The sequence below is a fragment of the Halyomorpha halys genome, unplaced genomic scaffold, assembly GCF_000696795.3.
Source record: "Halyomorpha halys isolate HHAL.00 unplaced genomic scaffold, Hhal_1.1 Scaffold98.1, whole genome shotgun sequence".
In the NCBI taxonomy this organism is placed as follows: domain Eukaryota; kingdom Metazoa; phylum Arthropoda; class Insecta; order Hemiptera; family Pentatomidae; genus Halyomorpha; species Halyomorpha halys.
This window is the reverse complement of record NW_027107309.1, coordinates 1,198,236-1,213,727: the sequence shown is the minus strand read 5'-3', so window position 1 is coordinate 1,213,727 and position 15,492 is coordinate 1,198,236. Positions and strand designations below refer to the sequence as shown.

The 15,492-nt window shown below is 31.6% G+C and overlaps 1 protein-coding gene across 1 annotated transcript in view; it reads right to left on the bottom strand.

Annotated features, from left to right (window-relative positions):
• LOC106677412 (uncharacterized) overlaps positions 1 to 10,731 on the bottom strand; it is a 30,012-nt gene extending 19,281 nt beyond the window's left edge. The window contains exons 1-3 of the mRNA XM_067045599.1: positions 10,625 to 10,731; positions 7,441 to 9,493; positions 2,011 to 2,263 (exon numbers count right to left, since the gene is read on the bottom strand). Of these exons, the coding sequence (XP_066901700.1) occupies positions 2,011 to 2,263; positions 7,441 to 9,493; positions 10,625 to 10,731 (2,413 nt within the window). The remainder of the gene's footprint in view (positions 1 to 2,010; positions 2,264 to 7,440; positions 9,494 to 10,624) is intronic.
• Positions 10,732 to 15,492: the final 4,761 nt, after the last annotated feature.

The following is a 15,492-nucleotide window of genomic DNA, read 5'->3' as shown; positions in this document are numbered from 1 at the left end:
TAACTATACTGCCATCTATATATTATATATCTGTAAAAACAATATTCTAGTTATGTATATGACAACACCTGTTAAAAAGCGATTCGAGCCAATGTAGATTGGTCGGCCGAACAGTAACACCCCCCCCTCCTGTACAATGAAGGGTCTGATAATTTCGTCAGTTAATTAAGCCAGCTGTTAGCTAATACACCTCAAAGACGAGATAGGAGCTGGGGAATAAATGAGAGCGGAGACTAAGTCTCCCCCCCCCTCGTACCTTCCCCCCTCCCAACCTAATTCGTCCGTAGTCGCAAGCAGTAATTAAACCCCAAGCCATCGATTCCCAACCGCCATTATGTTAAAATCAGCTCTACTTCCTTCTCTTCCTGTGTCTTGTAATCCAGCTACTGCACTGAATAGTGATGCGTCATTCAACAGTATTCCCAAATCTATAGGTGCTTATTATTATATAGTTATCACAAAGTATTTGAACCCTTATTTCAGTAATATAGATGTATAAATAAATAATTCAAGTGTTCATCTCACAAAGAGTAGTAAAAACACTTTACGACTTATATTTATGGCTTTGTAGCAATAAGGTACATATTGTTACTTACATTTGCCCACTGCAAAATGCACTCATATCAGAGATTAGTTAAGAGTTATTCATTCTAGAGAAATGTTAAAGTGTAGTTGAACAGAGTTGTTAGAGGTTCTTGGGTATTGTTGTTGAGGGCACAATAGGAGACAATTAAAACAGTAGTGTGTAGAGAGTAGTTGTATATACTATGTTATAGAGTCTGCATCTTTTTGCCCTTATATGAATAAACTATATTGTACACAACTCTGTAATCATTCTGTCGATTTCAGTAATGAGGTAACATCACCTTCTACCTAGGAACGTTAAAAATTAAAAAAATAAAATAAAATAGGGATTTATGAAAATACAAATATCTATTATTACAAAATTAAAAAATCATTCGAATGAAAAATTCAAACTTTAGTCTATACAAACAAATTTTCGCTATCATGTTTAAGCCAACACATTCAAAATTTTCTTTTTCATAAATTTTTAATGTCATGAATTTGAAAAAAAAATAGAGAGGTATAAATTTTATAATTTTTGAAAAAAAGCATTTCTATTTTTCCTGTAATATAAAACATTCGTCCACCTCAGTCTTCAACTGTTCCAATAACCTTTTGACCAATCACTTTTGACTTTAAATAAATATATAATTTTTTTTAATATCTGATTATACAAGCTTTAATAAAGAAAAAAATCTATACAAAGATTTTATATTTACATTTTCTATATTACTTGCTTTTAACCCCCTATTTTTTATCGAGGGTTCAGTAATCTTATACCGTAAAGTTCAAATTATGTCATTAAAACATTACATATAATAACTTAATTTTTTTTAGTTTTGTTAATTTTTTTTAATGGACACAAAATTATTTGATTTGATTAAAATACAATAAATACGATATTCTAAATCTCAGAATATCAATTAATATTTAAATCTTAAATTTTAGTTTAAATTTATTTCCTATTTTCCTTATTTTAAATTAATATGTATTAATATAAACCGATGTACATACATCAAGATAAATATTAACATAAGTAAACATAAAAATATAGGTTACGTTACGTCAGTAAGAATACGAAAAAAAAAAAAGATAAAATAAAGACTGAAATAAGTGATACATCATAAGAGTTATTTGAGCCTTTGTTTTTTTTCCCTAAGAGACTGATAACTCCAACAGAACTAGTTCTCTTAAGGATATACCAATGGACTGAGAACTTGAGTCTAAAACCCAAATTCATATGAGAAAACGATTGTAAGCACGAAGGAGGCAGAGAATTAGCGACGAAAATCTTGTTTTTGTAACAATGATTTTGTAATAATGAACCAAATGCATACTAGACTAAGAGGTTGTGGAATCGCAAATACAGTGTACAACCTACTGAACTACTTAACTGAGCTATAAAAGAAATATTAAACATTATGACAACAATTATTTACAATGTACCTTCTGCTATATGGCTTGCGTGCTCGTACAAGACAGGCCTCTGTGCTGGATACTCGGCGTACTCGGTCTTCTGCTCGGAGAAGCCGTAGATCTCTCCCTCAGGTTTGAGGCTGGACCGGACCCTGTAGATGACTGGTCGTTCAGGATGGAAGTCTTTGTACTCGGCCCGATTCTCAGACTCTCCGCCGAAATCTCCCTCTGGATGTTGCTGAGAGTTTACTCTGTGGATTATCGGACGTTCTGGGTGGAAGTCCTAAAAGGTAATAAAATAAACTTTTTTTTTATAAGCTATGATATTTGCAGTTACAATCCTTTCATTCAATTTTTTAGCGAACTTGATTACATATAATATCTACCATTAATATGTTCTGTAGAACCCTTCCTCTACAGGTGTTTCCTATATTACACCAGTATAAAATTTATGATAAAAATTTTAATATTTAACAATGACTTGAAAAATAGTTGAGGAACAACAATAAATAATGAATGAAAGGTAAAATGAATTATTATTATGCTGAGAAAAAAAATAAGAGAGGAAGAGAGAGAGAGAAAGATAGAGCGTGACTAAAACCGTCCCTAACACGTGAAGAATCACGTGTAGAAACACTAGTTAATAAATAATTTATGCGAACATAACTATTTTTACAAGCCTATTCTTATCTTACAATTGTGTACAATTTATGAGCTAATTTTACACAAATATGTGACTCTAGAACTCTAACTCTCCACTGGCCCTTTATACTAGAGAAGTACTGGAACGGAGTTCGCAACGTGATAATTATGATGATAATGATAATGAAGGCTTAAAGAACCCCAAGGTTCGATCCCGATAACTTTTTTTATTATAAAAAAAAAGAAGTTCTTGATACCACCAATCGCTCTACATAAATCCTTCCAGTGATGCCCCTTCGAACCCAATTCAACTAAATCAGTTTTAACGCAATCTACGTTTCGATCTACCCCTCGGACGTTTACCGTGTTAATTAACATTTTAAGGATTCGCTCGTTACTAAGCCCTACAACCTTACATGCCCATCTTATACGCCGCAATGCTATAACTTGAATTATATTTACCGGGTGTAGGTCCCTTAATTCAGCGTTGTGTAATCTTCTAAATTCTCCTGTTAATTCATCCTTTTTTGGTCCGAATATTTTTTGTAATACTTTATTTTCGAAAACCTTAAGGCGCTGTTCATGCCTTAGTGTAAGAGGGAAGGATAAAAGTTTTGTAAATTATAATACTTAAGTTTTTGGATAGTAGGCGCGAGCTAGGGAGTTTCGAAATTGAAAAATAACTAGCATTTTCCGCCTCTAACCTCGTTTTTATTTCCTCATTAATTTAATTTTTTCTAGTTATGGTAGAACCTAAATACTTGAACATAGCTACCTGTTCAAACGTATTTCCTCCTATATCTATATCACCGAAAATACTCGCGTTTCTGCTGCTTACCATGTATTGGTTTTATCCGTATTTATTTCAAGACCTAGTTCCTAACTGGAGTTTTTATTGCGGTTCTAACCCAAATTTATTATGGGTTACCCATCACGATACCAAATCATCAGCATACCCAAATTGAAGTTCTCCAGGCAGAATGTAAATACTGTTTATATGTGTGAATGTGCATTTACATAATTTATAACTTAAATTTAATTTTCTTTGTCTTGTACATAAATTTTTTTGTTATTATTTGATCAGTTTTATTTTATTACATTTTATATATAGATTAATATTTTTATTTATACTATGCATGGTATTATTTTCGTGTATTCATATATTTCTTTATTATTATTATTATTATTATTATTATTAATTTAAATCTATTTTTCCTTTTATTCACTATTTTTATCTTTTACATTTTTTAATGTTTTTTTTTGTTCTTCAATGTACATATTATATGAATGAACATTTGAACACTAATACTTAATGTCCTTAATTTGTGGCATATTTTATTAATTCTCTTTAATAAATATTATAAAATATTTAAAAAAAATTACATATTAATTTAAACTTAATTTGCTATTAGCTAATTCAAACAATAAATCCGTTGCTTTTAAATGACTTCTACTCAATCTAACATGTTGTATGGGACACATGTTTTCTAGAAAAACTTGGAATGGACCCACAAGCACTGTAAAGTGGTGGCTAAAACACTATTTGTCTTTAAAGTCAAACTTCTTCAAGAGCCAGTAAACAACTTAAAGAGTGTAATAAATCTCTTGTAATGAGGTAAATAGACACTATATTTTATTCTGGTTTTCGCACTACTTAGGAAAAAAGAAAGGAATAAACTTCTCTATTTCTTTGTAGTTATTTTATGACAATATTAATAGTTGATCAATATCATATTTAATTAATTTTGTTTAGAAATGGATTAACTAGCCAGAATTTACGTATTCTTGTCATCTTAATTGTTTTATAAATATTGAGGGTTTTTATTATATTTTGTATAAATTTTAAAACCAACTCACTCATTTACTCTGTCGACTATGTCATTAATTTTCCTACATTTTCATTTATTTTGTCATATTTTCCAGATTATGGTATGATTAAAAATATATTTTTGATCATACAATTTACACCAAATACACACATACCTAAATATTTATAAATTTTAGTTAGGTAAGATTTAAAAAAAAAAATAATGTAACACTTATCATCACTTTCTAAAAAGTTTTTTTTTTTTTTTTTTTTTTTTATAACTCTGTCAAAATTTTATCTTTTGTATAAATATAAAATTAATAAACTGCAAATTACACTCATAAAATTAAAAATTGTAATTTTTAAACCTAAAATGAATTTTAAGGCTTTGGAAGTTGTATTATTAAATGGGAAACGCTTCCTTAATGAATTACTTATGAATTATTTGATTTTAGGAGGTCAGTTTATTGATGTATGATTATAAATGGTCTATTGTTTCCTTGAAAAAATAAAATATTTTTTATTTATGGTGAAAATATCTTTGATCGTAAAGACAAAAAAGGGAGAAATAAGTTTGTCTGTCAAGAAGAAATAAGTTACTGTTTGTTAGTAGTTGTAAACCTATTTCAATTGTGAGCACACATCTAGGCATAAGGAGTTAGTAAATGTCAAGAAAATTGGAATAAGAATTGTATTTAATCTAAAATTAGGTTAATTGTAAATCAATATTTAAACATTTTTATTTTTCTATTAATTTTGATATTTATTTATTATAATATGTTAATATTTATTTATTTATGTTATTATTTATAACACAAAATAAGCTTACTCTGGTTACATGGTGTAATAGAATACAAATAAAAATATTGTATTCCATTATATATTTACTTTCCTTTATAAATAATTGCTTACACCAAACAAAATACTCAGAGTAAGGTAATTCCCCCTTGTTTATTTGTCTTCAATCAACCCATCAACCAATCATATCGTCCAAACCAGGGAAACCGTTGGTAATATTCTAGATGAAGCAGTTTGCTGCAGTGAACCAGTTTCAGAGTAAATGTTTGATTTGACCGGTGAGTTATTGGGACTACGAATTTTAGAGCTTTGCTGGCATGAAAACTTAATACTCTTGAAACCATAAAAACAACTATATAATTTTTTAAGTCTACTTTTTGGAATTTAAAGTTGTAGTTAATGTAACATATCAACTATTTACGGTTCAATGACACTCTGTTCTTTATTGATCGGAAAGTATCATTTAACAACCATAAACTATGTGTCGTATTTAACTTATTACAAATAACAATAATGGTTTAATTCATTTAACGGTTTCCTAAAAAAAAAATAATGTTCAATAAAACGAATGACGTGTTATTTGAGATCTATAATTTTTTTCAGATAAGAATTTAATCGGATGTGATTCCCAGTTATTTGATGAATGTTGAGTATTGAAATCGTATTTTGTTTAATATCCTAAAAAATGATGACATGGATTTCAGAAGGGACTAAGTCAAATTAAAACGCCTATGATTTCGAGCTTATACATTTCATATAGTTTTATATTTCTAAATTGCTTTACAAGAGTATTCCCAAAAGTAAATTGTCTTTTTTTTTGTTTTTTTAAAATTTATTTACTTAAGATTAATGTAATATTATTATGATAATTATTGTTTTCATTATTTAAATTATTAATAAAGTTGAACGTTTGCTTATTCTTATACGTAAACGCCACTTCGTTCAAAGCATTTTTGAGTGCACTCTGACAGCCTTTTGTGTGCCAATATCGTACCAATTAACGTACAAATAAGGTGTTAAATTTATGTTTTTATCCCCTTGTCGGAATTTCCGGAGTGTAGGAACGAGACTCCGGAAATTCCAACAAATGTTCCGGGACAACAAATGTTCTGGATGCCAAATCCAGACCAAATTGGGAGGTTATATGATATTTTTTCAACATATAATGTGGTTCTAATAAGCATAAAGTAAGAAAAAATATATATACTGGAATTACAATTATTTTGTTTTTATATTTTAATCGTTTTGCCATTTTTATAATTTATTCCACAATCTAGAAAAATGAAAATAAAATATATGTATATTTCTTCTTATTATTCTAGTGAATATATTTCTACGGTGAAAATATCATGTAATCTCTAGAGGGCATTTAAAAAGGAAATGCAACTTCTGCTGCTCCGTTCACATAGTTGGCAACAGGTGATAGGTTTATTTTTCATTCAGTTGAACTGATTTAAATTGTTTTATAGGAGTGATTTAAAAATAAAATAAAATAAATTTGAATCCCTAGACAAGATCAATTTATATATTATGATTTATTTTACCACCTAATCATTGTGTAAGTACGAGGCTGTCAGGTTTTGAGGCTCTCTAAGCTTCTTACTTAAAATTAAATTTTAGATGGTTGTTATGCATAACTTTACAATGCTAGTTATTAATTACATTACTAATATAGTATAATGTAATTGTTAATTTCTGTTATTACAAATATCACCATGACTAATAATTAGCCTCATATTTTCATCCCTGCACCCAATCATGCGAACATAACAAAAATATCGTAGTTGATAATTATACCATTTCAGTTTCAATTTGACTTAGTTCGCTAATAAGCTAATAGATAAAATAATAACTGAGTACTGTATAAATTAAAGATAATATAAGTAATAGTCCGTTCCAACGAAACAAGATGAATCGGATGAACAAGTGGACTTAAACTGCAGGCCATTTAACATTTACTCCTTAAATGGGCACCACATGTTTGGTGTTGGAAGTTTTGGAGTCCCTTCAAGGAGAAAATGCGGCCGAAACGCAGTTCACGTTCCCTGTTCGTGTTTTCTCTCGTTTGTGAAAGTTAGAGTTAATGTTGACATTAACGAACTCACAAACAAAAGTGTTAGTCCTTAGTAATCAAGATAACTGTTTAACAGTAGTAAACTAATTTTATCAAGTGTTGAATAATTAAACTATAATAATGAGTGTATTGTCCTAACCCTGTACTCCGCCTTGGTCTCGGTGTCCCTCTCGAGGAACTCCCCCTCGGGTTGGAGTTGGCTGTTGACCCTGCGGAGGACAGGCCGGCTCGGGTGGAAGTCCTTGTACTCCTCGTTCTCCCTGCTCCTCACAAACTCCCCTTCTGGTTTTAGTTTTGACTGAGTCCTGTATATCTTCGGCCTCTCCGGGTGGTAGTTCTGGTACTCGTCGATTTCCCTGCTTCTTTCGAATTCACCTTCTGGTTTCAGCTGTGATTTATTCCGATGGATGACTGGCCTTCCTGGATGGTAGTTCTTGTATTCGTCAATCTCTCTTGTTCTTTGAAACTCTCCTTCTGGTTTCAGCTGTGATGACGTCCGATGGATGACTGGCCTTCCTGGATGGTAGTCTTTGTACTCGTCTATTTCCCTCGTTCTTTGGAACTCTCCTTCCGGTTTCAGATTATCACCTATCCTATGAATTACAGGCCTTTTAGGATGATAATCCTTATACTCTGCCCTGATTTCCGAAGTTTTCTCGAAAGCCCCTTCCGGTTTGGACAAGCTGGATTTAGTCCGATACAGTACTGGCCTTGTAGGATGAAAATCTTTGTATTCCGATTTTATCTCGGTAGTACTTTGGAATTCTCCCTCAGGTTTGAGGTTTGAGGGGATCCTGTGTATGTTAGGTCTCTGCGGATGAAAGTCGCGGAACTCGTTTTTTTTCTCAGTAGTCTTTTCGAATTCCCCTTCAGGCTTTAAATTAGAATGGGAACGGTATATGACAGGCCTCGGTGGATGAAAATCTTTGAACTCGGCTCTTTTCTCTGTCATTTGTTGGAACTCTCCTTCTGGCTTGAGATTCGTATGTGTCCTGTGGATGGTTGGCCGCGTTGGGCTGAAGTTCTTAAATTCATCTTGCTTCTCAGTCGTCTTTACGAAGTCTCCTTCTGGCTTTAGGTTGGATTTGGTCCTGTGAAGCACAGGCCTTGTAGGGTGAATGTCCCTATATTGAGACTTGGCTTCAGTGTCTGTGAGGATAGATCCTTCTGGGCGAAGATTGTCACTTTGTTTGTTGATATGAGGCCGACTGACTTGAACACCCTTGTACTCAGCCTTTGTCTCAGTGTCTCCTTTCGCAGGTCCCACAAGATGTAGATTGTCAGAAGGTGGATGAACTGAGGCTCTCTCGCCTCTTTTCGGGCCAAAGTCTTCAGTGTATTTCTGCCTGAACTCCCGAGACCCTTCTGGGTAAAGATTGTCTCCCTGAACTACGATATCAGCTCTCTCTGCTTTCCCCGGATCACCATATTGAGCAACCGTCTCAGAAATCCTCTTCATTACCTCGGAATCTTCGCTTTTAAGGTTCGTATTTCGTCTAGTTAGAGCCCTTCTCTCTCCCTGTTCACCTTTGAACTTATCAGTGTTTTCTGTCAAGTGGTCTAAATCTCCTTCGAGCTTCAAATTCGTTGATCTTCTTTCGAGGGCAGGTCTTTTTGATGGTTCTCCTTTAAAGTTGGCGTACTCAGTAGAAAATTCCAAATCACCTTCTTGGTGTAAGGTTGTTGGTCGCCTTTGGAGACTAGGTCTCGCAGTAAATTCACCTTTTAACAAATCGTATTCTCTTAAGAACTCAAATATTCCTTCTGGTTTGAGGTTGGTACCACGTCGTTCGCTCTTCCTTCTTTCACCTGGTTCTCCAGCATACTTATCAGACTCCTTAGAAAAATATATGTCTCCTTCAGGTTTGAGAGTCGTATATCTCCTTCTAAGGTGCCGAGATGGAAGTTGGTGGCTAATGTAAAAATGCCTGTATTCGGGGCTGAAAAAGCGCTGACCTTCTAATTCCAAAAGGTTTTTGGGGCGAAGACGTCCTCGCCTCAAGGCATCTTCTATTGCCCTTAGGTAAGCTGAGTTCCTCCTAAACCTGCGGCGGTACTCACTTTTAATTAGACTGAAGGATCCCTCTTGAGGACGGAGGCTGGAGTGCGGTCGGTTCTGAACCCGCCGCCTTCTTATTCTCCAGAGTTCGTCGACAGTAAGGCCTGCGTTCTGCCAGAGGGTACCCTCTTTCCTAGAAAGACAAAATATTTAATATTTGGACTAATTAATAAGATGTATTGGTGACTGAGTACCGATCACTCCAGGTCCAGTTTTGTCAATTTAACAATCATTGGTGACTTTCAATTGAACTCTTCTTATATGAAAATATTTGCGATGTCACAAATTTTAAGAGTGCCAAGACAAATGGATGTATGTCTCAAATAGACATAGATCAGACTCAAATGGACATAGATCAGAATGGTGCTCGGCCACTAACTAAATATATAATATAGTTTAAACCTCCGAAATAACTGGAGTTTGCAAGTTCTCTAATGTTTAAGCGTGCAGTAGTTGGTATAAAGCATTTTTTATAAAGGATATAAATTAAATTAAAAACAAGCGATTACCATATGCTGTTTGAGGGGTAACAGAAAATAAAATATTATTACATTTGAAATAATATATATAAGAGGTTTTAAGGTTTTAAATATTATATAACATTCACTTTTAAAATTAATGACAAATATTTTTGGCCTAAATGCAAAAAGCACAATCGTATTCTGCTTATTTAGATTTGTTTACGAATTTGTTTTTTTTCTACACGATCCCTGGCGGATAGATCCATAACAGGACGTACAGTTCTCAAGTGTTCCATACCTCAATAACTAACTTTTCAGACTTGAATATATACGTTCATTAAAAACTTATTTGATTAATTAAATAATTAGTAGTTGATTAATTAATGGTTTTCTTTGCAAGATTATTGTTTACTTACGTATTATTCTGTTCAAACCAGCTGTGGGTTATAAGACAACTATTTTTGTATTATTACTGCTTTAATAGTGTTTATGTGTATGTGTTTATGTTTATGTGTTTATGTTAATTTACGCTCCGTGAAGGGATAAAAAATCCCAAAATAACTTTATGAGTCAAGGTCAGAGACCTATATCTACATAGTTTTGGATCAGTTTATTCCTTCAGGCTATAGCCCATGACTGGTTTGGACGGGATAATTCGCAAGTAATAAAAATTTAATTACAAACTTGTGTCCTGCATTCCTATTTAGCAGGTCTATCATAATGAAGCGCTAAACATCCCGATTATCTAGCCAATCGCTATCGGCACCGCACCCCAGAAGGTAAAGTACTACATCCTGACCTACCTGGAGGGCCGAAGGAGAAGGAGTGTGGAGGTGGAGACGAAGGTGCCAGGTACCACCCTACGGCTATTACTCCTTGGCAGCCGCTCGATATCCTTTATCCTTGCCATTGTGACTACCAACGTCTTTGAAGAACATTGTTCTGCTGGAGTATACAGACGTCTACCAACAAAGGTCGATCTTATAATATATTTCATCCTGTGAAGAAAATCTTCTGTGGTATAATAGCCATATAGTAGTGCGGAGAAAGAAGGGCGTCTCTTGTTCCGACATTGAGCAACTTAGTCTGCACCATTCTTGTTTGATCCTTGACACAATGAATCTTACTATTTCTGCGTTAAAAAGTTTGTAAATTGTTTTTATATATATTTTTATGAGATATATTTACTCCGATTTACAAATAAATTTATATATACTCCATGCAACGATGGATAGTTTTTCTAAATTTCTAAAATAATTTTTTTAAATTTTTCACAGCGTTTGGAAAAACTATATTAATTAACATACCTTTTGTAAAGGCTAAAAGATCATTTCATTTTTAGAAAACTTAAAAGATTCTGAGCAACTGCCAATCCAAATTGTCAATAGGTTATGATAATTCAATTTCTGCTGTTAATTGATTGATATAATAATAAATACATAAAAAATAACGCTCGCTGTAACGGTCATATTATGAGGAATCAGGTTTAAAAATAGACCAAAAATGGGTCTGCAACCCCTTAAAATGAGTAAATATTGGAAGTGGAGTTTTAAGGGCTTATATTTTTTCCTAAAGTTGTTGGATACTAATAAATAATATTCAATAAGTTTTGTAAAAAATCTTCCTCATATAAATTATTTGATTATAATAACTGATTTCATAATTCACTTATTTATACAATTATTACTTTTACTTTGTATTTTCCTTTTCCTCGATGTCCTTAACTTTAATCAACTCCCTCATCCCCTGCTTTATAAAAAAATAATGTTAAATTTCTTGTCCAAAACCCTCAAAAAAAAAAAAGGTCCTTATAAATTTTAAAATTATTTTTCCGTAAATTACCGATATACTAACGTAGTCAAAATTCATTTTTAACCATCAAAATATTGTTGAAAATTGGTCATTTCAGAATATATAAATAAGATGTTTTATTATATAATTCTTTTCCTCTTCCTAAACCTTCTCAGGTGATCTAATTTTTGTTGCTGGTTTATTTTTACAAAAGGTTTTTGTTGTGTGTTTCCAATTTTTTTATTTCCTTAAATTCAAAACCTTCTTTAGAAAATATGCCTCTATATATTGAAACGTGGTTCTTGTGAAGAATTTGACGTGGTTGAATCGAGGTATTAACAATTATTAATATTATAAAAGTCTTTGCCATATGTGTTGTCTTCGTGTGCCAGATATGTACCTTTCAACAAAAGCCACTTCGCAGGTGGTTAATGGACAGGTGAAAAGGTCCTTGCTGGACAAATCTATTGAAAACAGGTAATGCCTGGTGGCTTTGTCGGTAGGTAGGGTAATTATAAACACTTTCCTAAATGTACCACTCTTTGTAACGTATTTTTCTTGGGCGTGATATGATAGCCAATGAGGAAATAAGATTCCAATAAGGCGATGCCCCTTTTTGAAACAAGTGGGAGCAGAATTAAAGAGAAAAGAGAAAAGATTGAAAACGAAGAGACAGACGCAGTTGAGGTATAGAAGTAAGAAGACCGAAGAGAGGGCAAGATGCATTTTGACCAGACGAAGTCCTAAGAAGGGCCACGAGACCTGGGCGCCATCCCTCATGAACAAGACGACACTTACACTTACGCTACTACACCCCAAGGCATGAATCATTCAAATCAGCAGCTATAAATATATATTAGGCAATAAATAATAATCATATTTTTATGGCAATCCTTTATCTGGATCATTTTAATATCATTATTTATCAATAAATTGTAAATAAATATTTATTTCCTTTATTTAGTTTATTTACTATTATATTACACAATACCATACCTTGTAATATTGTATAATTAATGATAACGTTATTTTATAAAAATAAAGATAATCAATTGGTAACTGGTAAACACACAAAAAGCCTTTGGAAAAGAATCCAATTATAATAATAATTTACAGGACTCAATATAAATTAATTAATTAACTTATTACGGATAATTGCCTTCAGTGATCCGAACAGTACATAGCAATATGATTTGTTGAAAGAGATTAAATAATAAATTAATTTTTTTTTTATCAACAGTTTAACAATAAATATAATTAAAAACATAAATAAACAAAAAAAAAGTTAATGACCTAATATCGATGTATTTATTGCCAGCTTTTTGACAGTTATTAGTTCCATTATTTAATTTTTCATGATGGATTTGATCAATATCAAAATGACTTAAAAAGCAAATTAGAAGACCTGGTAGCTGAGCGAATTGGGCTTCAGTCCCATTGCGCTTGGTTTAGTGGGTTCCCACCTGGGTAGATCAATATTTCGCAGTTGACCCAAGAAATGAAGCCAAAAAGGTGGGCCTTATGATGGACCCAGTGGCCTGGCAGAAGAGTAAAATAGGAGTACGAGCCAGCTACTGGCTTTCATCTGTTTCAGTTTAGACTACAATGGCGGATTCCAATTAACCTAAACTGTGGGCGTGGCAATTTTTTCTTCACTTTTACTTTGAAGGAGATTCAGGTTATGCTACCCTCTGCTGCTAATGGTATTATGTGGAGAAAGTTGCAATGGAAGGCGCTAGGAGCGCCACTAGTTTAGTCGACTACATTGAAACAATTAGAACCAAATTACTAGTCCCCCACTCAACTAACGAAACAGGAATCTCAAGTTTTTTAAAATTAGGATTGTTGGATAAAAATTGTCACAAATTTAAAGTTGCTATTATTTTTTTCCTTAAGAAAACGTCGTACAGAAACCCAACTCTGTAAAATAAATTATTTAAAAAATAAATCCATTGAGAAATCCAGTGTAAGGTGGAATATATATGGAATATTGAAGAAATATTACCAAGAATCAATTGATAATTGATTTTGCAATTAAAGAAAACTATTTATTTTTATTATTATAATTTAATAGTGGTTAATATTCTCTAATGAATATTAAAACAATTTATATATTTTTGTACATGGTATCTTTTACTATTGACTATTATTTATGTTATTTTTTTTTCAAATCTCAAAAAAGTTTTGAATATTTTGAAATTTATAACAGATATTTGATTACTGCTTTGTTTAACGTGGATAAAAGTTTTATATCAATAATAATATTTTAATTACAGAGCGATAAATCAAACCGTAAAATTATTCAAGACGATGACGAAATTGAAGCACTATATTGTATTTTGTAATGTGAAATTACTATATGACCACCAGCGAAAATTACCCAGCAGGAGAGATCAAACGAAACTCGGAATTGGTTCAACAAAAGATTGGTTCAACGAACTCCATTATCAGAGACTCTTGAAAATGATTTATAGTTCCTTTTTTGTCCTAAGAATAATCACGAGAAATTCTATTATAGTTCTAAAATGGAATTTCTTACCGGATTTTAAGCCTCACATACAACCAATGCCAAACCAAATGTTAATACCAATACCAAAAGTTATTAAGTGCAATCCCTTTAAAATAAAAAACATTCAAAGTTATCAAATGTAATGCCAAATCAAAAGTTATTAAACAGTTATCTCTTTAAAATAAAAAACATCCAAAAATTATCAAATGTAATACGAAATCAAAAGTTATTACCAATGCCAAAAGTTATTAAACAATTATCTCTTTAAAATAAAAAACATCCAATAGTTAATTAATGTAATACCAAACCAAAAGTTATTATCAAAGTGTTGATAAATAAAAATAAAACTAATAAAACTTTTAGTGAAAAGTTACTAAACAGTAATCTCTTTAAAATAAAAAACATCTTTTCCCGAACCTTACAAAGAGGAGTTATTTAATATTCGCATATCGTAACTTGGTTATTTCCGAGTTGAAAAAATAAAATATTACACTCATATAGCATATATGATCAAATTGATACAAAACTAGATTTATTTACATATAGATAATTTTATAGTCTTTGCAACGAATTTTTATAGGATCTAAGGTTATTTAGAAGTTATGAAAATATGTAGTTTAATTAACACTTAGCAAGCAATATTTATAGCATTATAAAATTTATTTCTCAAATCGAGGTATTGCATATTCAATTGAAAGAAAGTTAAAAATACATGTTAGTAAAATCTGGTAATTAGCTACCAAATTCTTTTCACTACAAAGCTATACAAGCCATTATTAACGTTCATAATTTTTTGTTTTATTTTAAATTATATTATATGTAAATATTTATCCTGAAAGACCTATCAATCATTGTAAATAGTTATTTATTTAGTTTTTTTTTACTATTTACAATCGACCACCAAATGCTATTAAATATGAGTTGTATGTGTGGATCACAATATGGGAATTTAATTGTAATAGTTTTACAGAAATAAAATTATCATACTAGTTATTACTGAAATTATACATTATTACATTACTTTAGCTAACTAAGAAAAAAATAATATATAGCTTAATACCTTAGCTACATTTTTATTTAAAATTAAATTTTTAATGAGTCTTGATATTGGATAATGTTAAAGATCTCTCTCTAAAAAGATAAAATTGACTTCATCAAACTTTCCAGGGTGGAAAAGAAAAAAAACCACTAACTGGGATCTAATTAACATTTTTTTCAGATTTAACCCATAAGGACTTCCATCCAATATTAAGTGCTGATTCAAAGCTGGCATGAGTCAGATAAAATCAATGAGAAATTTTTATGGTAAAACATCGTTTTGTCAATTTTTACAGTTATATCCTAAGTGGGAACTCATTTTATCTGTCGATA